This window comes from Thalassophryne amazonica, chromosome 3, assembly GCF_902500255.1.
Source record: "Thalassophryne amazonica chromosome 3, fThaAma1.1, whole genome shotgun sequence".
Taxonomy (NCBI): domain Eukaryota; kingdom Metazoa; phylum Chordata; class Actinopteri; order Batrachoidiformes; family Batrachoididae; genus Thalassophryne; species Thalassophryne amazonica.
In genome coordinates this window covers 142,595,467-142,620,121 of record NC_047105.1, presented here as the reverse complement: position 1 = coordinate 142,620,121, position 24,655 = coordinate 142,595,467, and the positions used below count along the sequence as shown (strand labels likewise).

The 24,655-nt window shown below is 42.6% G+C and overlaps 1 protein-coding gene across 3 annotated transcripts in view; it reads left to right on the top strand.

Annotated features, from left to right (window-relative positions):
• The first annotated feature begins 2,435 nt into the window (after positions 1-2,435).
• cdk5rap1 (CDK5 regulatory subunit associated protein 1) overlaps positions 2,436-24,655 on the top strand; it is a 50,028-nt gene continuing 27,808 nt past the window's right edge. For all 3 annotated transcript variants that reach the window (XR_004559828.1, XM_034167490.1, XM_034167489.1), the window contains exons 1-4: positions 2,436-2,857; positions 9,275-9,378; positions 10,700-10,734; positions 24,417-24,517. Coding sequence is in view for 2 of the 3 variants with exons in the window: in XM_034167490.1 (XP_034023381.1) it covers positions 2,644-2,857; positions 9,275-9,378; positions 10,700-10,734; positions 24,417-24,517 (454 nt within the window). In the remaining variant the exon portion in view is untranslated. The remainder of the gene's footprint in view (positions 2,858-9,274; positions 9,379-10,699; positions 10,735-24,416; positions 24,518-24,655) is intronic.

Below are 24,655 nucleotides of genomic sequence, written 5' to 3'. Positions count from 1 at the left end.
ACGTCCCTGTTTATTTCAGCAAGACAATGTCAAGCCACATTCTGCACGTGTTACAACAGCGTGGCTTCGTAGTAAAAGAGTGCAGGTACTAGACTGGCCTGCCTGCAGTCCAGACCTGTCACCCATTCAAAATGTGTGGCGCATTATGAAGCACAAAATATGACAACGGAGACCCCGGACTGTTGAACAACTGAAGTCGTACATCAAGCAAGAATGGGAAAGAATTCCACCTGCAAAGCTTCAACAATTAGTGTCCTCAGTTCCTAAACACTTATTGAGTGTTGTTAGAAGGAAAGGTGATGTAACACAGTGGTAAACATACCACTGTCCCAGCTTTTTTGAAACGTGTTGCAGGCATCCATTTCAAAATGAGCAAATATTTACACAAAAACAATAAAGTTTATCAGTTTGAACATTAAATATCGTCTTTGTGGTTTATTCAATTAAATATAGGTTGAAGAGGATTTGAAAATCATTGTATTCTGTTTTTATTTACATTTTACACAACGTCCCAACTTCATTGGAATTGTTCATTGGTTGTATTAATAAGTAATATTTTTGGGTGGAATAAACCTTTGAAATCTTAACTTTTTTTAAAAATTTGGGAACATTTCACCTTTACAATTATAGGTAAGACCTGCACTTTTTGTGCAATACTATGTGCTCCTGAAAGTGCAGCCTTATAGGCTCTACAAACTGATTTAGTTCAATTTTAAGTATATTTGGAGTGAAATCAGATTTGAAAATAGCAAGTCATGCTCTTGAATCACAGGTAGGTGGCGCAGTCTCTAAAGAAATGCTCTGAATCACCGTCATTAGAAGAAGCAGCGTGTGGCCTGAAAAAGTGAAGCTGTAAACAAACAGCCTCCAGCTCACTGATCTATATACAGTACATGCATACATATATACGTACATATATATATATATATATATATATATATATATATATATATATATATATATATATATATATATATATATATACACTCCGCTTCGCTCCTGAACGCTCTTTTCTATTGATCTTTAATGAGGCGCACGCAACTTTATTCTTTGTGATTTTGTTAAAAAAAAAAAAACCTTCATGTGCAGCTATGAAATGCGCAAGTCGCCAGATCAAAGGCTGTTGATGAACATTTCACCTGTGAGTGTGATTGAAATGGGAAGTAATGAACAATAATTTGATGAGTTCTATCCCTTATTCCAGCATATAGGCAAAGATAGTAATAATAATAATAATAATAATAACATTAACTCAACATGTTGTGTTTTGTGTTGGATGAACTTAACTAAAAGCTGGAACAAACTATTCGACTCGTCGAATGGTTTGTTCCAGCTTTCACAAAATTAAATATTCATACCATTGAACTCATAAACATTCAATACAGTATTTGTATTATATATATATATATATATATATATATATATATATATATATATATATATATATATATATATGCTGATGATTCCACAACACTTGTGTAAATTTTGATTAAAGAATGATCATTTTTAGAATTGATTAGAATTCAGTAAGTGAGAATAGAATGGAAGAAAGTGTCAAAGTAATAAAAGAAAGAAAATAAATAGCTAATCATGACAGCCATGGATTACAGGACACCCAGCAGGCAGAAGCCAATAAACGTTACTTAAAGTGGATAAACAACACAGTAAATAACTCAGTTCTGACGATATGCTGGACACAATAATCAAAACATAACACAAACCATGCAAAGAAGTTTGTTTATGTTGCTGAAACCATAACTAACAGTGTGTAACTACGTTTAAGCAGCAGCAGTCTATAATTAACCTCCAACACTTTGAGGGATTGAAACTCTGCAGCAGGTCAAGGTTCACTGGAGCCTCTGCGTCTGAGCGAGTGATGCGCATGCGCACTGGAAAACTCATAATTACGACTTTTTATCTCATAATTATGATTTAGCAATCTGTATATATATATATATATATATATATATATATATATATATATATATATATATTTTTTTTTTTTTTTTTTTTTTAATTTTTTTTTTTTTTGGCGGAAATGTGCTTCCATACACTTATTTATTACACATATCAGTGATTTATACGTGGAGAATGGCCAAAACCACTTACTTATGGAAGGAAATATTGTCTCCCTTGTTCCTCCGTTTGTGGCTTTGCCAACATGCGCAGCTTTCCGGCATATTCCACCTGTTTCTTGACGAGACTAAGTGAACTTCTATGCACGCTAATCACTAACTTGCCCGGAATTAAAATGGAGGCCACGCCTCCTTGTCGGCACGCGGCTCAGCGCACTCTAGTGCGCTATAATAAAATATAAACTATAATACAGCTCCACGGATTTATATAATGTGGTGGGCGCTAGGACCCGGGGCCATTTGCGGCTGGCAGACTGTCGTTCTGAGCTGTGATTGGTCAATGACTTGGTTCATGATGGCGGCGCACTGAGTGTAGCACGTCTCGTCTTTACTTAATTCCATATTTACATGGATTATGATTATCTTCCTTTTTTGAACACATATATGTTGCGACCTATTCCAAAATTATTATTAGTCAGTATTCGTACACCTTTTTAATGGGCCAAAGCTTTGCGTGTTAACTAACTAGCTGCAGTTAGCTTTGTTAGTTAGCACGGGGGGACATGCCATGGAGAGCATTCGGACTTTATCGTCTTTTTTTCGGGTTCCTCGTCACTGGAACCACGTCAGACGGTGTTCAAACAGCACCAAGAGGACAGTCTTAGACCAGTTCAGGACTCGGGTGTCTTCTGGTCCCAGTTTTCAGGACTTCATCACAAGAGCGTCCCAGAAACAGGCTGGGGACTCTGAGGACTCTGAAGCGGGAAACAACTCCAGCAAAGGTCAGTCTGCTTTCTGGAACCACAAGTCTGATGGTGTCGGTCTGGTGTCCCAGACCGAATGCTCCTCCCTAAAAGTCGGTCCGCCCTGCCTTCACTGTGCATGCGTCATTTGGGACCACAGTAGCACGTCTGAGACTAAGGCTGAATCTCAGTTCTACCCCTCAGCCCTTCCCCTTCGTTTTGCACGGGCACGAGAGACTGAAGGGTGTCGCAGTTTTCAGTGGTAGGCCGAGGGCTACAAACCCCTTCAAACGACGGAGTGAATCTGGAAGCACACTCCGTTTGGAGGGGTAGGAGGAGCTTACCGCTGTCTCCAGAGAAACAAACATGGCACGGACAGAGCCGCAACAAATGTAAGCGGATTTCATTACAAATTACACTGTTTAGAAAGTTATAACTTGTCAAAAAAAAAAAAAAACTTTACAGGCAATTACCTATGACAGCAACGTGTATGCTGCTGGATGCATGTTGCGTATATTGTCGTTCTGAGGAATATCGTAACTTTGCTCATGCACTGAGGCGTTATAATGCACATACACACGAACACTACGATATTACACTTTTATTTCTCACAATGGAGAAAGTCATGATAAAGGATAAGCACATTAATTTGTATGTTCATAAATCTTTGAATAACAGCGACCCCTGCTGTTGGATTTCAAGGTCTGCAACACGTGTGTATTTAGTAAACAAACGGAGTCCTGAGCAAACTCGTTTCCGAATAAGCTTTCAGGCAAAAAATGAGTATAAGTTTCACCAATGGGAGTAACTTGGAAAATATATATATGCACACACACACACACACACACACACACACACATGTATATGTGTAACACATAACCTGACGTCCTAATAGACCGATATTATTTGTCAAGGAAATTTCTAAAGGAAATAGGGCTGGATGCAAAAAAAATGGGAGAATTTGAAAAGAAATATAAGGTTAACAGAACTAGATGCAGCCCAAAACATACATACAGGTGCTGGTCATATAATTAGAATATCATGAAAAAGTTTATTTATTTCTGTAGTTCCATTCAAAAAGTGAAACTTGTATAATGTATACATTCATTCCACACAGTGATATATTTCAAGTGTTTATTTATTTTAATGACTAATTAATTACTAATCAATCAGTTAATGATTGATCAATTAACAATACAAATTATTATTAGTATCATTAAAATTAATTATTGATACTATTAATTATTATTATTATAAATTACTAATTAATTAAATTAATTATTACCACCACAAAGTTCTCTGACATGATTCTGATGCGTCAAAGAAATCTGTGACTTCTTAAATAAAAATAAAAAGAGCAAACAGGCTACTGCAACAAGTTGCGCTTCAGTTGCCATGTTGACAAACAGTGAAGACGGCAGTTTGAGACGGGCAAGTTTTTTTCCCATAAGGTGGAGGGGTGTCTCAATTCATAGGGCTAGAGGCATACCCCTTCGCCTTACCCCTTGTTTTAAAGGGGTAGGCATTAGGGATGGGTATCGAGAACTGGTTCCTTTCGGGTATGGTTAAGAAATTATTCGATCCATCGACATCAATAACCTTTTTGCTTAACGATTCCCTTATCGGTCCTTCAGAGTGGCTGTTGTTTTTGGGGGTGTTTGTCAGGAAAATGATCATTTCTCTACATTGATTACAGACCCTGCAGTGGGTCTGTAATCAACTTTTCTGCAGCGCGGCTTTGCTTTGAACCTTGAATCAATCAAAGCAGTGATTTGCAGATCGAAGCAGTGCTTCGATCTACTGCTTCGATCTACTGCTTTGTTGATTCATTGTTTTATTTCGCTTTATCTTAATTTTCCCACGCTAAAACCCTAAAGAACATATGTCTATGAGTAATATTTACCTTTTTTATGTTACACTGACCTGTTATGGTCTTCTGAAACAGTTGATGTATTTTATAACTTAAAAACTGGACCATTGTTAATGCGTTAGCATGTCAATGGTATTTTCAATGTTACAGTTAGCATTATGCTGCTTTAGACGTAGACTGTGGGGGGGTTCCCATGATGCACTGTTTCTTTCTCTTTTTGCTCCGTATGCATCACTCTGCATTTAATCATTAGTGATCGATCTCTGCCCCCCTTCACGGCATGTCTTTTTCCTGGTTCTTTCCCTCAGCCCCAACCAGTCTCAGCAGAAGACTGCCCCTCCCTGAGCCTGGTTCTGCTGGAGGTTTCTTCCTGTTAAAAGGGAGTTTTTCCTTCCCACTGTGGCCAAGTGCTTGCTCATAGGGGGTCGTTTTAACCGTTGGGGTTTTTCATAATTATTGTATGGCCTTGTCTTACAATATGGAGCGCCTTGGGGCAACTGTTTGTTGTGATTTGGCGCTATATAAGAAAAAAGTTGATTGATTGATTGATTGATTAGGCTGTTGCAGCTGTCAGCACGTTTGTGTGCATTTGTTTTCTGTATAATAATTAATGGCTCAGCGTTTGTTGTCCTAATAGTCAAACGTATTAGAAATTGTAATATTTTTTAAATTTATTGTTGTTTATATATGAATAATAATAATAATAATAATAGCAACAACAACAATAATAGTAATAATAACTAATAATGCTACAATACAATTTTAGAGAAAGAGACAAAAAGAACCTGATTAAAAACACAACAGAAAATATAAAACCATCTAACAATGAACATAAATAAATAAATATAGCAATAAATAAGTGTTTCCTGTGAACACCTAGTGATGCTTGCACCTTCACTTCATCCCTGTTTTATTTAAGTTTAATGACAATTTGTTTTGGTCAAACCATATTTTCAATGTGTTAATTTCTTCAGTGATTTCCTCCAGAACTATCTGCCAAACTAGAAAACTGCTGCATCCTAGTAAGAGCAGAATACTACTGGAATGAATTTGAATAAGGAAAGTTGGGTTTTTCCTCACTAAATGGATGCTGCACTCACTGCAGTTTATTGTCAGGAATAGTCCCAGATTGCATTTCAGAGCTTCAAGAATTCAAACATTTTTGTGCGGGTGGTGTTGGGGGTAATTTTGGGTTTCAGCTTTTTTTGTTTTTCACCACTTTCATCCCTGAATATGTCAATCGTGAGTCACTTTTGTGTGGATTAAATTCACTAACTGGGACTCCTGTCTTGTTGGGAGAAAGAAACGAGAATCGTCCTCCGTTCTGTTCACACAGCTCCAAACGCTGCGCAGCTCTGTGACGAGTCAAGTTAGAATGATAGAATCCAGTCAGAATTAATAACTTCAAAGAGAGAGATGCCGTTTAAATCAAATGACACACTTTCCAAATGTTGTAATACAAACAAAGTGTAATCAATCAAAATGTATTTTCCTCCCAAAATGAGACGTCCTGCGCTGACGTGCAGCAGTCAGCTGAGCTCAGCTCAGAGGTACGGAGAGACATTCATGCCAAAATGTCTGAAAGGAAATGCTTTTGACAAAAACTACAGATTTTGTTTATTTTTTTATTTATGTCCAGAGATCAAGGATCCAGTGACCAATTTCATATTTATTTACTTTAAGACTCAACAAAATACATAGCAAACCTGTAAAGCCTACTTTTAGCACACAGAAAAGCGGATCGATAAGCACTGCGAACGCAACAAGACGAGTCCCAAATGGATGAATTAATCCCATGAATCCATTTGCTTTGGGTGAAGAGACTCCATCTCACATGTGCTGCTGTGGTCCGAAATGACACATGCGCAGATGCAAAAGGCGGACCGTTCAGTCTGCGACACTGGTTTGTGCTTTTGTCTGCCATAGAGCTTCGCTGATGAGGTAAAACCTCTTAAATCATTCTAAAGTCAGTTTTAAGCAGAAACGAGGCGATAATTGGTGAGTCGCAACTGACGCTTTGAAATGACGGAGGACAGTGAATGCACCAGATAGCAGTTCGTGCTGCTGCGCTTTCACTTCTTCCATCTTTTATGATGAAATACGAGGTCTATTAGATAATAAACTGACCCTTTTATTTTATTTTTTTAACTATATGGATTTCAATGACGTGCGATTCCACCAATCATGCTTGAACCCTCGTGCGCATACGTGAGTTTTTTCACGCGTGTCGGTGACGTCATTTCCCTGTGGGCAGGCCTTGAGTGAGATGTGGTCCCGCCCTCTTGGCTGAATTCCTTTGTTTCACATGTTGCTCGAGACGGCGCGCGTTGCTTTATCAAAATTTTTTCTGGACCTGTGAGGAATATCCGAGTGGACACTATTCGAGAAATTAAGCTGGTTTTCAGTGAAAAGTTTAACGGCTGATGAGAGATTACGGGGTGTTTCTGTCGGTGTAAGGACTTCCCACAGAGCAGGACGTCGTGCAGCGCTTCCAGGCGCCGTCGTTGGCCTGTTTCGACCTGAAAACATCCTAATTTAAGGCTTAATTCACCCAGGACGTCATGAGAGAACAGAGAAGATTCAGAAGAGGCCGGCATGAGGACTTTATGTGGACATTCCACTGTTTAAGGACATTTTGTAATGAAAGACGTGCGCGCAAATTCGCCGAGTCGTTTCCGTGACAACTCGGCGAATCTGTGTGCGCCGCGACAGGAAAAACACCTCCGTGTTGAAAACCATTTGTAAAATTCAGGCGGCTTTTGATGGCTTTCAACAAGTGAGTAACTGAGAAATTGTTTAACAGCTTGGGCATGTTCCAACTTGCCCGTTAAGGTTTCCAACGGAGGTGTTTTTCCTGTTGCGACCCCCCGCGGTCGGGTCCGGCCCGACATGCGACCCTGCCCGCACGTTCTTTCATTACAAAATGTCCATTAACAATGGAATGTACGAATAAACTCCTCATGCCGGCTTCTTCTGAAAGTTCTCTGTTCTCTGACGACTTACTGGGTCAACAGAGCCTGAAATGTGGAAGTTTTCAACTTGAAACGGCGAGACGCTGCCGCCTCGAAGCGCAGATCGCCGTCAGGCGCCATGGGCCGTCCTTACGGCGACACTACCAGACCAAAATCTCTCATCAGCTGTTAAAACCAGCTGAATTTATCGAATGGTGTCCACTCAGTTGTGCCTTAGAGTTTTGAAAAAATTGGATCAAACAAAGCAGCAGTCTCTGAGCCATTCCTAAACAATGAAAAAATCAACGAGAGGGTGGGCGACTCCTCACTCAAAGACTGTCCACAGGCGAATGACGTAACCGACAGGCGTGAAAAAACTCTTGATCTTGATCAGGATATGTCATTCAAAGCGCATATTAAACAAATATGTAGGACTGCTTTTTTGCATTTACGCAATATCTCTAAAATTAGAAAGGTCTTGTCTCAGAGTGATGCTGAAAAACTAATTCATGCATTTATTTCCTCTAGGCTGGACTATTGTAATTCATTATTATCAGGTTGTCCTAAAAGTTCCCTAAAAAGCCTTCAGTTAATTCAAAATGCTGCAGCTAGAGTACTGACGGGGACTAGAAGGAGAGAGCATATCTCACCCATATTGGCCTCTCTTCATTGGCTTCCTGTTAATTCTAGAATAGAATTTAAAATTCTTCTTACTTACAAGGTTTTGAATAATCAGGTCCCATCTTATCTTAGGGACCTCGTAGTACCATATCACCCCAATAGAGCGCTTCGCTCTCAGACTGCAGGCTTACTTGTAGTTCCTAGGTTTTGTAAGAGTAGAATGGGAGGCAGAGCCTTCAGCTTTCAGGCTCCTCTCCTGTGGAACCAGCTCCCAGTTCAGATCAGGGAGACAGACACCCTCTCTACTTTTAAGATTAGGCTTAAAACTTTCCTTTTTGCTAAAGCTTATAGTTAGGGCTGGATCAGGTGACCCTGAACCATCCCTTAGTTATGCTGCTATAGACGTAGACTGCTGGGGGGTTCCCATGATGCACTGTTTCTTTCTCTTTTTGCTCTGTATGCACCACTCTGCATTTAATCATTAGTGATCGATCTCTGCTCCCCTCCACAGCATGTCTTTTTCCTGGTTCTCTCCCTCAGCCCCAACCAGTCCCAACAGAAGACTGCCCCTCCCTGAGCCTGGTTCTGCTGGAGGTTTCTTCCTGTTAAAAGGGAGTTTTTCCTTCCCACTGTAGCCAAGTGCTTGCTCACAGGGGGTCGTTTTGACCGTTGGGGTTTTACATAATTATTGTATGGCCTTGCCTTACAATATAAAGCGCCTTGGGGCAACTGTTGTGATTTGGCGCTATATAAAAAAAAAAATTGATTGATTGATAATAGACCTCGTAATGCTGAATTTATGTGGAAATGATTGTTGTACAAAAGCTTCAGATATCTGTTGCTCAGAAAGATGATGACTGGAGGCAGTTTGAAACAGAAATGAGGTGATAATCCGTGAACTGTGGTGATGCACAGAAATGACGCATGCACAGTGAAGGTGGACTGATTTTTAGGAGGAACCGTTCGATCAGCGACACCGGAAAAGGTGACCGAGCTGCTCTGTTCTTTCCTCAGTCTACTTTGAGACCTACGGGTGTCAAATGAACGTCAACGACACGGACATCGCCTGGTCCATTTTACAGAAGAACGGCTACAAACGGACCTCTGAGCTCCACCAGGTACTTACAGCGACCCCCACTGGCTGCTGTCTGCCACTACAGCACACTTGAGAAATCTGCTAGTTTAATTGAACATGCTGCTCTCAATATAGAGTTCAAATCACTGTGAGGCTGTAAATCAAAGCAAATCCTGTTCATTCTCTGGTCCATGAATCCCTGAATGTGGAGAGATGCAACAAACAGGCTAACTCCTTCAGAGTCTTTGGTGGCTTCCACTCCACTGCTGGTCAAGGTGGATACCCGCCTGAAGATGTCACTGTTACCACTGAAGATTAATCAGGATCTCAGTTTGGACAAAAACAAAGACCTGATTTCAGATAATGAGTTAAAAATAGAAGCATGCTGCATCCACCACACAGCTTGGGTCCTGGGTGGCAACCACCCAGGCAAACAGCTGGTCCATCCCCACCCTCAAAGATAACCATCACTGTGCCACAACCATGTGATACGTAGGCATCTGCTTGGCTGCCTCCAGTCACTGAGGTCCTCAACACTCAGTTGACACTTGATTGTGGTTAATGATTTCATGTCATAGCCCTTTGCAGTGATGTCTCACATACACATTGATTGATATCAGGGTGCTGCCAGGCAAGGTGCTCACAATATGGCGGGAGCAACTTGGGGATTAAGGATCTCACCCAGTGTCCCTGCAGCACTTGATGAAAGTGTCGAAGCTGATGCTGCTTTACCGATACTCTGCCTGAGTTTGTTTGACATGAAGTAATTTCAGCAGTACCCAATGATCCTCCGAAGAGACCTAATAACAGACATCTGTCCAGTTGTTGCTTTATGTCACTGATTATGGTCCAAGTCTCACAAACTTGGAATAAGACAGGAAGCACCAGCACCCTAAAGACTTCAACCTTCGTTCTCCTGCAGATATACTGTATCACCATCAACAAACACTTTTGTCCAGCAACCTCATGATTTCTTAAGTTCTTCTCAGGTGTCTCTCCATCTCAAAGTCTGAGGACCCAAGGACATGTATGTCACTGTTCAGTTCAGTGAATGTCTCCACAAGTTCAACACTTTCACCTCATACAGATTCACTTCTCATGGCTGAGTCCAGAAAATCACCTGGATCTTTGTCTTGATGCAGGGACATCTCAAACCCAGACACTCTGATTCCTCACTCAGCTTCTCACGCGCTGCAATTAGAGGATCTGAGTCCACAAAGATCACGTCATCGTTCCCAAAGTCGAGATCAATAAACCTTTACTTTTTACTTACACATTAGCTCATAGTTATTATTCACATTCTGTATTTGTCTGTCTGTTTGATCTAACTCGATGCCAACTAACTCAAAATGTCTTTCTTACAGGCAGATGTTGTCCTTCTGGTCACATGCTCCATAAGGTAAAATTATGTCCCAAATTACAGATAGAATTCTTTAGAATGTGGTAAGAAGTAAACACACACTCATCATGTCACAGCAGTATTTGTTTTTTCTTTCTTTCATTCCTTAATTTATTTGTTTTCTGGGGTAAAAAGAACATTCAAGAATCTGGTGCACAAGTTTTAATTTATTTTTGGTTTTCTGAAATCAGTACGGGTTCTGTTGTATACAAACAGTACCCTCATATTATCTTTGGAAGTTTGACTGTGACCAGATGTGGGCACCGTCATCACACGACTGACAGGATGCTGTTGGATGTTGGACCTCTCTTCTTGGTGGATTTGGTGGAATTCAGTTAAATTTGTTGGTTTCTCGACAAGGATGTGACTTTTTAGCAGAGTGCAGATATTTTTGACAGGGTTGAGTTCAGGACTTTGCAAAGACCATTGCAGAAGCTTAACCTAAGCTTTTGTATTTATTCAACAACAAGCTTTTCTATTTGTTTGGAGTCGTCTTTGTCCTGTTGAAACTAGAAGCCAGCTGATTTTGATTATTATGTCCGCTAAGGACGTAATAAAATCACCTGCATTTATTTGTCTGTTTGTTTGTCCCTTAGCAGGATTACGTCAAAACTACTGCATGGATTTTGAGGAAATTTTTTAACACGGATACACATTAGGCCATGGAAGACTCCATTAAATTTTGGAGGTGATCTAGATCCGAATTCAGATTCTGTATCAAGATTTCACTTTATGTATGCTTTTTCAAGTATTAAGTCATAACTACTTCATGGATTTTGATGAAAGTTTCAACACAGATACATAGAATTGTATGCAAAAGTTTGGGCACCCCTGATGATTTCCATGATTTTCTTTTTATAAATCATTGGTTGTTTGGATCAGTAATTTCAGTTAAATATATCATATAGCAGACAAACACAGTGATATTTGACAAGTGAAATGAAGTTTATAGGATTTACAGAAAGTGTGCAATAATTCTTTAACCAAAATTAGGTAGGTGCATAAATTTGGGCACCCCAACAGAAAAAATATATCAATATTTAGTAGATCCTCCTTTTGCAGAAATAACAGCCTCTAAATGCTTCCTATAGCTTCCAATGAGAGTCTGGATTCTGGTTGAAGGTATTTTGGACCATTCTTCTTTACAAAACATCTCAGGCTTATTGGTTTCTGAGCATGGACAGCCCACTTAAAATCACACCACAGATTTTCAATAATATTCAGGTCTGGGGACTGAGATGGCCATTCCAGAATGTTACACTTGTTCTTCTGCATGAATGACTTAGTAGATGTTGAGCAGTGTTTAGGGTCATTGTCTTGTTGAAAGATCCAGCCCCAGCGTAACTTCAACTTTGTCACTGATTCATGAACATTGTTCTCAAGAATCTGCTGATATTGACTGGAATCCATGTGACCCTCAACTTTAACAAGATTCCCAGTCCCTGTACTGGCCACACAGCCCCACAGCATGTGTTTTTCTTGGAATCCTGTGTTGTTTTTCAGCCATGCATGCTGCCCCTTACGTCCAAATAACTCAATTTCAGTTTCATCAGTCCACAGCACCTTATGTGGGTTGACTATGACTGTTCTCACCATCCTTTGGTTCAGCTTTATCTGAGATTTTTCTTGGCCTGCCACTTCGGGCCTTAACCCTCTGGGGTCCGAGGGCATTTTTTTTGCAGTTCACTCGCCTGACATAAATGTTTTATTATTCCTGTTAACAGCTCTCCCTGCATCCCACAATCAAGTTTTATGTCTCTTTTTTTCAGGACAACCTGTGTTTTCAGAATATATATGCTTTTGTTGTGTAATAAAGGTTTACAGACAAAAATAAAAAAGAGAAGCAGAAAATAATTTTCCACACATTTGTTCAAAACACACAGCAAACTATAATAAACAACTGTTTTGACACTTTATAAAGGTAAATTGTGAGGTCTGTACAACAAAAAGGTTCAAACAATAAACACAAATGCACATTTTGAACAATATATACAAAATGGTCTATGCGGTTTTTTTTTGTCTTCATCTCAAAGCAATTTCTACCTGCTATTACACAAAGCTTACAACACAAACTTCTACTCTGTTTTGGACTGTTCTGTGCTGCTCCTAAAGCAGCTTTCACGTGAGATTGTCATCAGAGGCTCTCTGTCTGCTTTAACTGATCGCTGTGAGTAATGGCGCAGGGCGCACTGAGTATGTACTAATAGTATGTACTCATTGGAGCACCCAGGGGGCTATTCAAACAGGCCAAGTAGTAACATATCACTCCTGAAAATGATCTTTGGCTTTTCACGTGAGGTAAATCTGCCCTACGATTGGATTTTGGAAAACCATGTGACGGTGAACCAATTCCGATTGAACACTCACATTGCACATGTCATCACAGCTTCTATGAGGAGTACAAAGATGGCCGATGGCTGGCTCGAAAGTCCGCAGAGTTAAATTTCAGCAAAAAAAAGTAAGTTTCTATCTCATATCATTAAAAAGTTATTTATAATTTTGTAATACTTGGTCTTAGACGGCGATAGCCCCAGAGGGTTAACTAGTACTGTGCCTGTGGTCTTCCATTTCCTCACTATGTTCCTCACAATGGAAACTGACAGCTGAAATCTCTGAGATAGCTTTTTGTATCCTTCCCCTAAACCATGATGTTGAACAATCTTTTCACTTTATATAGTCGTTGAAGGATTACTTCAAAAGTATTTCACAGATTCTCACCAAATTTTCACCACTGATACATATTAGGCCATGGGAGTCTCCATTAAATTTTGGAGTTGATCTGGATCTGAATCTAGATTCTGGATCAAGATTTGACTTTATGTAGGCATTAAAGTATTACAGTTGTATGCAAAATTTTGGGCACCCCTGATAATTTTTATGATTTACCTTTATAACTCATTGGTTGTCTGGATCAGAAATTTCAGTTAAATATATCATATAGCAGACAAACACCACTGATGTTTGAGAAGTGAAATGAAGTTTCTCGTATTTACAGAAAGTGTGCAATAATTATTTAAACAAAATTAGGCAGGTGCATAAATTTGGGCACCCTTGTCATTTTATTGATTCAAATACATTTAGCACTAATTATTGGACCACAAAATTGGTTTGGTAAGCTCACTGACCCTTGACCTCCTTACACAGGTGAATCCAATCATGAGAAAGGGTATTTAAGGTGGCCATTTGCAAATGTTTCCCCTCTTTGCATCTCTTCTAATGAGTACCAACATGGGAGCTTCTAAACAACTCTCAAATGACCTGAAAACAAAGATTGTTTATACAACAACACAGAGTCAAAAAACTATGAAGGTGTTCAAATGACCTGCAGTTCATGGAGGAAATTGTACACATTATCTTTTGGTTTGGAGGTTGATGATTGTCGAAAAAAGAGCTTGTTGAGGGACAAATTAATCCAGAAAAAGCATAATCCAGAAATTGCATAAAAACGAGACAGAGAGCTTCAAAACTGCCATGCACGTCAACATCATTGGATGCCCGCAGAGTTGCAGAAGCATAATTTTAAGTTACCACGCCGCAGCTGACTTGGAAAAAAACAGTAACTGGACCAAATGTAATCTCTTGAACGTTGGTGTGGCTTGAGCCTTGGTGGTTTCTGGGCTGTTCGTGAAACCAGTGTTCTCTCAGCTCAGGGTGACAGATTGGGTATTCATCTGGACCTGGGCGACGAGGCAAAGAGGCTTCACCTCGCAGTAACTTGCAGTTATAGTTGTTTGAATGGATGATTGTAAAATCTGCTGTTGTCCAGAAATACCTCTGAGACATTTCAGGCTTCTGTAAATGTCTGATCCTGTTTCTGATCTGCAGAACATTGTGTTGTACTGTGTGCTGGATGGTGCAGTGACAGCTGACAGTCTGAAGGTTTTGAAGGTATGAGCAAGGACCGTCAGGGAAGGATATCCAGGAAAGTGAGAGCAGGGCTGTAGTTGATCAGGATCACTCACAGGAAGCTCAGAGGCCCGTTGAGTCATCTGAGTGGGCATGGCTGTAATTTATACCGTTACGATAAATTATGCTTTTCCAAACATACAGGTCAAGTGTTTTTTTTTTACGGATCTTCTCTCACATCAATCTCACATTCATTTTTTTTGTTTGGTTGTATAAAATGTGCGTTACGCCTCACCTTGAGTATTGTGTTGAAGTATCTACTACTACAAGAAATAGGTTTGTTAAACCCCCGTGTCCCAAGGTTCTTAAAAATGTTATTTGTTTTGAAATTATTGTATCGTGATGTCCTTACGTAATGGTTACTATGGAAACTGGTAGTACTGACACTCCAGTACATGTGGGAGTAGTCTGTGATTTTTTTTTTTTTTTTTTTTTTTTTTTTTTTTTTTTTTGAATCTGGATTTGGATTGTACCATTATTATTATTTTTAAGTTATTTTTGAGCGGATAAATTATGTTCTGTGTCTGAATGATGTGCTTCCAATGTACAACTTGTACATTTTTATCTCTCACTAATAAATGTGTCATGTGTCTGTGTTGATTACAGAAAGCACAATAAATTAAAAGTTATTGAGAAATGTTTTCCTGTCAGACATCACTGAGTCCAATAAAAACAAGGGTTCAAAGAAATCATCGAAAGCTCCGTGGCAGTAGTGTTCAGAATAACAGTAGTGCTATGTGACTAAAAAGATTAATCCAGGTTTTGAGTATATTTCTTATTGTTACATGGGAAACAAGGTACCAGTAGATTCAGTAGATTCTCACAAATCCAACAAGACAAAGCATTCATGATATGCACACTCTTAAGGTTATGAAATTGGGCTATTAGTAAAAAAAAAAAACGTAGAAAAGGTGGTGTTCACAATAATAGTAGTGTGACATTCAGTCAGTGAGTTTGTCAGTTTTGTGGAACAAACAGGTGTGAATCAGGTGTCGCCTATTTAAGGATGAAGGCAGCACCTGTTGAACATGCTTTTCTCTTTGAAAGCCTGAGGAAAATGGGATGTTCAAGACATTGTTCAGACCCCAAACACACTAGTAAACATGCAAAATCTTGGTTCCAAACCAACAAAAGTAATGCCTCGCAGATGTGAAGAAATCATGAAAAACTGTGGTTATACAACTAAATATTAGTTTAGTGATTCACAGGATTGCTAAAAAAGCAGTTTGAACATAATAGCTTTGAGTTTGTAGCATCAACAGCAGATGCTACTATTATTGTGAACACCCCCTTTTCTACTTTTTTACTAATAGCCCAATTTCATAGCCTTAAGAGTGTGCATATCATAAATGCTTGGTCTTGTTGGATTTGTGAGAATCTACTGAATCTACTGGTACCTTGTTTCCCATGTAACAATAAGAAATATACTCAAAACCTGGATTAATCTTTTTAGTCACATAGAACTAGTATTATTCTGAACACTACTGTAAATGCAATCCATTTACCATTGACTAAATATAAGACATATAAAAACAAGTTAACAAATGTTATGTGATCTTGCAAAAGGCAGTATTACAGTGATTCAATGGAAAAAAAAATACTGATACAGTTGTTAAGGAAAAGAAAGCTATGGTAGATCATTATAATGATTGCCATAATGATGCCAACGCGGGAAAAAATTAGAAACTTAATTGTAATGTCCAATGAGTTCCTGGGATAACCTTTCAGATTCAGTGTTTATCAGAGAAACTGATGAATATGAAATAATTAACATACCCCATAAACTAAAAGGAAAAAAAAACTGACTACAATAATTTTGATATGTTTTAATTTTGATATGTATAATTGATTGTATCATTAAACATGGTTTTTTATACTACAGGCCAATCTCACTGTTACCTCAGTTTTTAAAAATTCTTGTGAGTGCTGTGACAGTTAGAAGACGCCTGGGTGAAGCTAATTTATTTGCAAGAATCCCCCACAAAGTCCCTCTGTTAAATAAAAGACATGTGCAGAAGAGGTTGCAATTTGCCAAAGAACACATCAACTGGCCTAAAGAGAAATGGAGGAATATTTTGTGGACTGAATTGTTCTTTTTGGGTCCAAGGGCCGCAGACAGTTTGTGAGACGACCCCCAAACTCTGAATTCAAGCCACAGGTGAAGACAGTGAAGCATGGTGGTGCAAGCATCATGATATGGGCATGTTTCTCCTACTATGGTGTTGGGCCTATATATCGCATACCAGGTATCATGGATCAGTTTGGATATGTCAGAATACTTGAAGAGGTCATGTTGCCTTATGCTGAAGAGGGCATGCCCTTGAAATGGGTGTTTCAACAAGACAATGACCTGAAGCACACTAGTAAACAAGCAAAATCTTTGTTCCAGACCAACAAAATTGTTTTGGAGTGGCCTGCCCAATCACCGGACCTAAATCCAATTGACAACTTGTGGGGTGACAACAAAAAAGCTGTTTCTGAAGCAAAACCAAGAAATGTGAATGAATTGTGGAATGTTGTTAAAGAATCTTGGAGTGGAATAACAGCTGAAAGGTGCCACAAGTTGGTTGACTCCATGCCTCGCAGATGTGAAGAAATCATGAAAAACTGGTTATACAACTAAATACTAGTTTAGTGATTCACAGGATTGCTAAAAAAGCAGTTTGAACTTAATAGTTTTGAGTTTGTAGCATCAACAGCAGATGCTACTACAACCCCTGGCAAAAATTATGGAATCACCGGCCTCGGAGGATGTTCATTCAGTTGTTTAATTTTGTAGAAAAAAAAGCAGATCACAGACATGACACAAAACTAAAGTAATTTCAAATGGCAACTTTCTGGCTTTAAGAAACACTATACGAAATCAAGAAAAAAAGATTGTGGCAGTCAGTAACGGTTACTTTTTTAGACCAAGCAGAGGAAAAAAATAAGGACTCTCAATTCTGAGGAATAAATTATGGAATCACCCTGTAAATTTTCATCCCCAAAACTAACACCTGCATCAAATCACATCTGCTCGTTGACATTAACCCTATGTCATGAAATTGACCCTATGTGTCTTTTTGCAAGGAATGTTTTCACAGTTTTTGATCTATGGCAAGATGCATTATCTTCTTGAAAAATGATTTCATCATCCTTAAACATCAGAAAAGTGTCCAAAATATCAACGGAAACTTGTGCATTTATTGATGATGTAATGACAGCCATCTCCCCAGTGCCTTTGTTGATTCCATAATTTTTGCCAGGGGTTGTATTATTGTGAACACCACCTTTTACCTTTTCTACTTTTTTTTTTTACTAATAGCCCAATTTCATAGCGTTAAGAGTGTGCATATCATGAATGCTTGGTCTTGTTGGATTTGTGAGAATCTACTGAATCTACTGGTACCTTGTTTCCCATGTAACAATAAGAAATATACTCAAAACCTGGATTAATCTTTTTAGTCACATAGCACTACTATTATTGTGAACTCTACTGTAAATGTCTTATTTATTTATTTTTGTCAATGAGTGTATGTAAACCTATGATCATAGGCTGAATTGAAGAAAAACTGATTTTTATTTTAAGATATTGAGGCTATTGAGATATTGTGTGTGTGTGTGTGTATATATATATATATATATGTGTATATATATATGTGTGTATATATATATATATATATATGTATATATATATATATTGTTGTGAAAGTGTAGTGACACGGACCCACAACAGGGGGCGCAAATGAACGGTCAATGGATGAGCCAAAATATAACAATTTAATGTTGTGAAGGTGCACAACGAATACATAGACAATCTCAGAATATGATTACAGTCAGTCCACAAAGGTGACGTGTGGGCAGGCTCGAGGATAGAAGACGTCTGTCCTGAGAAGAGCCGGAACCACACGATTTCCGCCGCCACCGAACCTGGTGAATACTGGAGCCGCCAAGTCCCGAATTCCCAGGTGATCACCGTCCCCGACTGTCGGATCTGGTACTGCTGGCGAAGAACAAAGACAGTCAAGTGTGGGTGTGTGTACACCCAGTAACAATAACGGTAGGAATGCCACCTCCACCTCTCACTCAATATGCTGATGAATTTACAGTGATCTCTCAGAGGAAAAGAGTGCCGTCCTGCACTCACTCAGCCTCCACAGGAAGAGGGACCGGTACTCCTGCAAACACAGCAATATACAGCATATAAGTAAACACAAATGGCTGAGGATATTACCTCCATTGAAGTACGATATCTCGGCGATGAGGTGGAGATGACGTCTGGGTTTTATGGAGTGGGATGATGAAGAATGAGTGACAGCTGTCAGGACATAATGAGTAACAGCTGTCACTCCCGGCTTTGTCCGTGGCTGCAGCGCCCTCTCGTGCCTGAAGCCCGCACTTCGGGCAGGGCGCCCTCTGGTGGTGGGCCAGCAGTACCTCCTCTTCTGGCGGCCCACACAACAGGACCCCCCCCTCAACGGGCGCCTCCTGGTTTGAGTTTGGAGACGTGGAACACCGGGTGGATCCGCAGTGAAGCTGGGAGCTGGAGCTTCACTGCGGCAGGGCTGAGGACCTTGAGGATGTGAAACGGGCCGATGAACCTGTCCATCAGTTTCGGTGACTGTACTTGCAGAGGGATGTCCTTCGTCGACAACCACACCTCCTGCCCGGGCTGGTATGCAGGGGCCGGGGACCGCCGGCGGTCTGCATGGGTCTTCGCCCTCGTCCGGGCCTTCAACAAGGCAGAACGGGCGGTGCGCCACACCCGACGGTACCGCCGAAGGTGGGCCCGGACCGAGGGCACACTGACCTCTCCCTCCACCACGGGAAATAATGCGGGCTGGTACCCCAAACACACCTCAAATGGGGAGAGGCCGGTGGCAGAAGACACCTGGCTGTTATGCGCATACTCGATCCAGGCCAGATGGTTACTCCAGGCCGTCGGGTGCGCGGATGTTACACAGCGGAGGGTCTGTTCCAGCTCCTGGTTGGCCCGCTCTGCCTGTCCGTTCGTCTGTGGATGGTACCCGGATGAGAGGCTCACGCTGGCCCCCAGTTCCCTGCAGAAACTCCTCCAGACGTGAGAGGAAAACTGGGGACCACGATCCGAGACTACGTCAGTGGGTATCCCATGCAGACGGACGACGTGGTGGACCAGGAGGTCTGCTGTCTCCTGGGCCGTAGGGAGCTTCAGGAGGGCCACGAAGTGGGCGGCCTTGGAGAATCGGTCCACTATCGTGAGGATGGTGGTGTTGCCCTGGGACGGTGGGAGACCCGTGACAAAATCCAGGCCGATGTGGGACCAGGGGCAATGAGGCACAGGAAGCGGTTGGAGCTGATCTTGGGACTTCCTGTGGTCAGCCTTGCCCCTGGCACAGGTGGTACAGGCCTGGATGTACTCCCGGACGTCGGCCTCCATAGACGCCCACCAGAAGCGCTGCCGGACAACTGCCACGGTCCTTCGCACCCCTGGATGACAGGAGAGCTTGGAACCGTGACAGAAGTCCAAGACTGCAGCCCTGGACTCTGGTGGGACGTATAGCTTGTCTTTTGGTCCAGTTCCCGGGTCCGGGCTTCGTGCCAGGGCCTCCCGGACGATCTTCTCCAAGTCCAAGGTGAGGGTGGCCACGATAGTGGACTCAGGCAGGATGGGCTCCGGTGGATCCGACAGTGCAGTTTTGACCTCCTCTTCGTGTACCCGGGACAAGGCATCCGACCTCTGGTTCTTGGTCCCGGGGCGATAGGTGATCCGGAAGTCAAAACGCCCGAAGAACAGTGACCAGCGGGCTTGCCTGGGGTTCAGCCGCTTGGCGGTCCTGATATACTCCAGGTTCCGATGGTCAGTGAAAACCGTGAACGGCACAGACGCTCCCTCCAACAGGTGTCTCCACTCCTCAAGAGCCTCTTTCACCGCAAGGAGTTCTCGATTGCCGACGTCATAGTTTCGTTCAGCCGGGGTCAACCTGCGAGAAAAGTAGGCACACGGGTGAAGAACCTTATCGGTCTCTCCGCTCTGGGATAGCACGGCTCCTATCCCTGAGTCAGAGGCGTCCACTTCAACCACGAACTGGCGGCTAGGGTCGGGCTGCACCAAAACTGGCGCAGTAGAGAACCGTCGTTTCAACTCCTTGAATGCGGCTTCGCACCGATCCGACCAGGTGAAGGGGACTTTTGGAGAGGTCAGGGCTGTCAGGGGGCTAACTACCTGACTGTAGCCCTTAATGAACCTCCTATAGAAATTAGCGAAGCCGAGGAACTGTTGCAGCTTCCTACGGCTTGTTGGTTGGGGCCAATCTCTCACCGCCGCAACCTTGGCCGGATCAGGGGCGACGGAGTTAGAGGAGATGATAAACCCCAGGAAGGACAAAGACGTGCGGTGAAACCCGCACTTCTCGCCCTTCACAAACAGTCGGTTCTCTAACAACCGCTGCAGGACCTGACGTACATGCTGGACATGGGTCTCAGGATCCGGAGAAAAGATGAGAATATCGTCCAGATATACAAAGACGAATCGGTGCAGGAAGTCCCGCAAGACATCGTTAACCAAGGCTTGGAACGTCGTGGGGGCGTTGGTGAGGCCGAACGGCATGACCAGGTACTCAAAGTGACCTAACGGGGTGTTAAATGCCGTCTTCCATTCGTCTCCCTTCCAGATCCGAACCAGGTGATACGCATTTCTAAGATCCAGCTTCGTAAAGATTTTGGCTCCATGCAGGGGGGTGAACACGGAATCCAACAATGGCAACGGGTATCGGTTGCGAACCGTAATCTCATTCAGCCCCCTGTAATCAATGCATGGACGGAGTCCGCCATCTTTCTTGCCCACAAAAAAGAAACCTGCCCCCATCGGGGAGTTGGAGTTCCGCATCAGCCAGGCAGCTAATGAGTCCCGGATGTAGGTCTCCATTGATTCGCGCTCAGGTCATGAGAGGTTGTACAGCCTGCTGGACGGGAACTCAACGCCTGGAAAAAAAATCAATGGCACAATCGTACGGACGGTGCGGGGGAAGGGTGAGTGCCAGATCCTTACTGAAGACGTCAGCAAGATCGTGGTACTCAACCGGCACTGCCGTTAGATTGGGAGGGACTTTGACCTCCTCCTTAGCCTGTAAACCGGGAGGAACCGAGGATCCTAAACACACCCGATGGCAGGTTTCGCTCCACTGAACCACCACCCCAGACGGCCAATCAATCCGGGGATTGTGCTTCAACATCCATGGGAAGCCCAAAATCATGCGGGAGGAAGAAGGAGTTACAAAAAACTAAATCTCCTCCCGATGGTTTCCAGACACCACCAGAGTTACTGGTTGTGTCTTGTGTGTGATTAAAGGGAGGAGGGTGCCATCTAGTGCCCGCACCTGCAATGGCGAAGGAAGCACCACCAGAGGGAGCCCTACCTCCCTTGCCCATCTGCTGTCTAGCAAATTCCCTTCTGACCCCGTGTCCACCAGTGCTGGGGCTTGAAGGGTTAAATCCCCGCTCAGGATTGTAACTGGGAGTCGTGTGGCAATCTGTGTGTGTCCCATGTGAATATTTTGACCCCCCCCTTAGCCCAGTCTCTGATGGCGGTTGTTGTTGTGGCCGTTTGGGGCAGTTTTTCTGTATGTGCTCCTTTGAGCTGCAGAGAAAACACTCCCCGCGGACCAGCCTCCTCATTTTGGCCCTGTGCGTTTCCCTAACAACGTCAACAGGGGGAGCTGTTGCCCCACGGAGCGCTGCGGCTGCGGAGCGTGGGGAGGGCGGCCCCTTTTCGAACCCGGAAGGGAGAGGGACGGCGCGTATCCGTCCACGTCCTTCGCCTCGCTCCCGACGGCGTTCCTCCAACCGATTGTCTAACCGTATAACGAGATCGATAAGCCCATCTAAATCCCGCGGTTCCTCCTTAGCTACCAGATGCTCCTTCAGGCCCAAATACAGTCCGTTTATGAAGGCGGCGCTGAGCGCAACGTTATTCCAGCCGGACCTCGCAGCCGCGATGCGGAAGTCGACTGCATATTCGGCTGCGCACCGGCGCCCCTGTCGCATTGACAGCAGCATTGTTGAAGCGGTCTCTCCTCTGTTAGGGTGATCAAACACTGTTCTGAACTCCCCCACAAACCCAGTGTTTGCTGATAACAACCGTGAGTTCTGTTCCCAGAGCGCCGTAGCCCAGGCGCGTGCCTTACCCCGAAGCAAAGCAATAACATAAGCCACCTTGCTGGCGTCAGACGCGTACATCACGGGTCGTTGTGCAAAGACGAGCGAACACTGCATCAGAAAGTCCGCGCACATCTCCACACAACCCCCGTACGGCTCAGGAGGACTTATGTATGCTTCAGGGGATGGAGGGCGGGTTTGTTGAACGACCAGTGGAATGTTAATACCCGGCACCGGGTCGGCAGGAGGAGGAGCCGCAGCAGCGCTCTGATCGCGCGCTTCCACTTGTGCGGTGAGAGCCTCCATCCTGCGATTAAGGATGATGTTTTGCTCGGACATCAAATCCAGCCGAGCGGTAAAGGCGGTGAGGATTTGCTGCAACTCACCGAGCACGCCTCCTGCAGATGCCTGTGCACCCTGCTCTACCATTGGCTGTCCAACAGATGGATGACGCCCCTCGGGATCCATGACGCTGGCCGAGATATCCTGTTGTGAAAGTGTAGTGACATGGACCCACAACAGGGGGCGCAAATGAACGGTCAATGGATGAGCCAAAATATAACAATTTAATGTTGTGAAGGTGCACAACGAATACACAGACAATCTCGGAATATGATTACAGTCAATCCACAAAGGTGACGTGTGGGCAGGCTCGAGGATAGAAGACGTCTGTCCTGAGAAGAGCCGGAACCACACGATTTCCACCGCCACCGAACCTGGTGAATACTGGAGCCGCCAAGTCCCGAATTCACAGGTGATCACCGTCCTCGACTGTCGGATCTGGTACTGCTGGCGAAGAACAAAGACAGTCAAGTGTGGGTGTGTGTACACCCAGTAACAATAACGATGGGAATGCCACCTCCACCTCACTCAATATGCTGATGAATTTACAGTGATCCCTCAGAGGAAAAGAGTGCCGTCCTGCACTCACTCAGCCTCCACAGGAAGAGGGACCGGTACTCCTGCAAACACTCACAATATACAGCTTATAAGTAAACACAAATGGCTGAGGATATTACCTCCATTGAAGTACGATATCTCGGCGATGAGGTGGAGATGACGTCTGGGTTTTATGGAGTGGGATGATGAAGAATGAGTAACAGCTGTCACTCCCGGCTGTGTCCGTGGCGTCAGCGCCCTCTCGTGCCTGAAGCCCGCACTTCAGGCAGGGCGCCCTCTGGTGGTGGGCCAGCAGTACCTCCTCTTCTGGCGGCCACACAATAAATATATATATATATATATATATATATATATATATATATATATATATATATATATATATATATGCATGCATTTAGACATTACATGTCACTAAAGGTGATATTACAAACTTTATTCCAGAACATAAAGAACTGCACCAGTTTGAACAGTTAATCCCCCCAAACATTTGGTTTTAAAAGCCATAAATAGTTTATATCAACAAGGTGACATGACAAACTTGTCGACTCTGACAGGAACTTTAATGTACTAATGTAATGTAATGAACTTTTATTTTTGTAGTTTTAGTGAGAATAAGTTCAGGTTGGAAGATGTTACGTTGGGCTGAAACAGACTGAAGACATGTTTACATCTTATTGATGACACTACAAATAATCAGCAGATTAATCAGTTAAAATAATCTAGTTTTAAGTGTACAGACTGACAATGGTTTCTTTGAACAGAGAGAAAGCTGAACAGACCATTTGGAATCGACTACAAGCTCTCACGGCCTTGAAGAAGAAGCGCTTAAAGACTCAAGCACCAGTGAAAATTGGGATTTTAGGTAATTCTTTCTCTTTTTTTGATGTATGTTGGTATATATACACTCAACAAAAATATAAACGCAACACTTTTGGTTTTGCTCCCATTTTGTATGAGATGAACTGAAAGATCTAAAACTTTTTCCACATACACAATATCA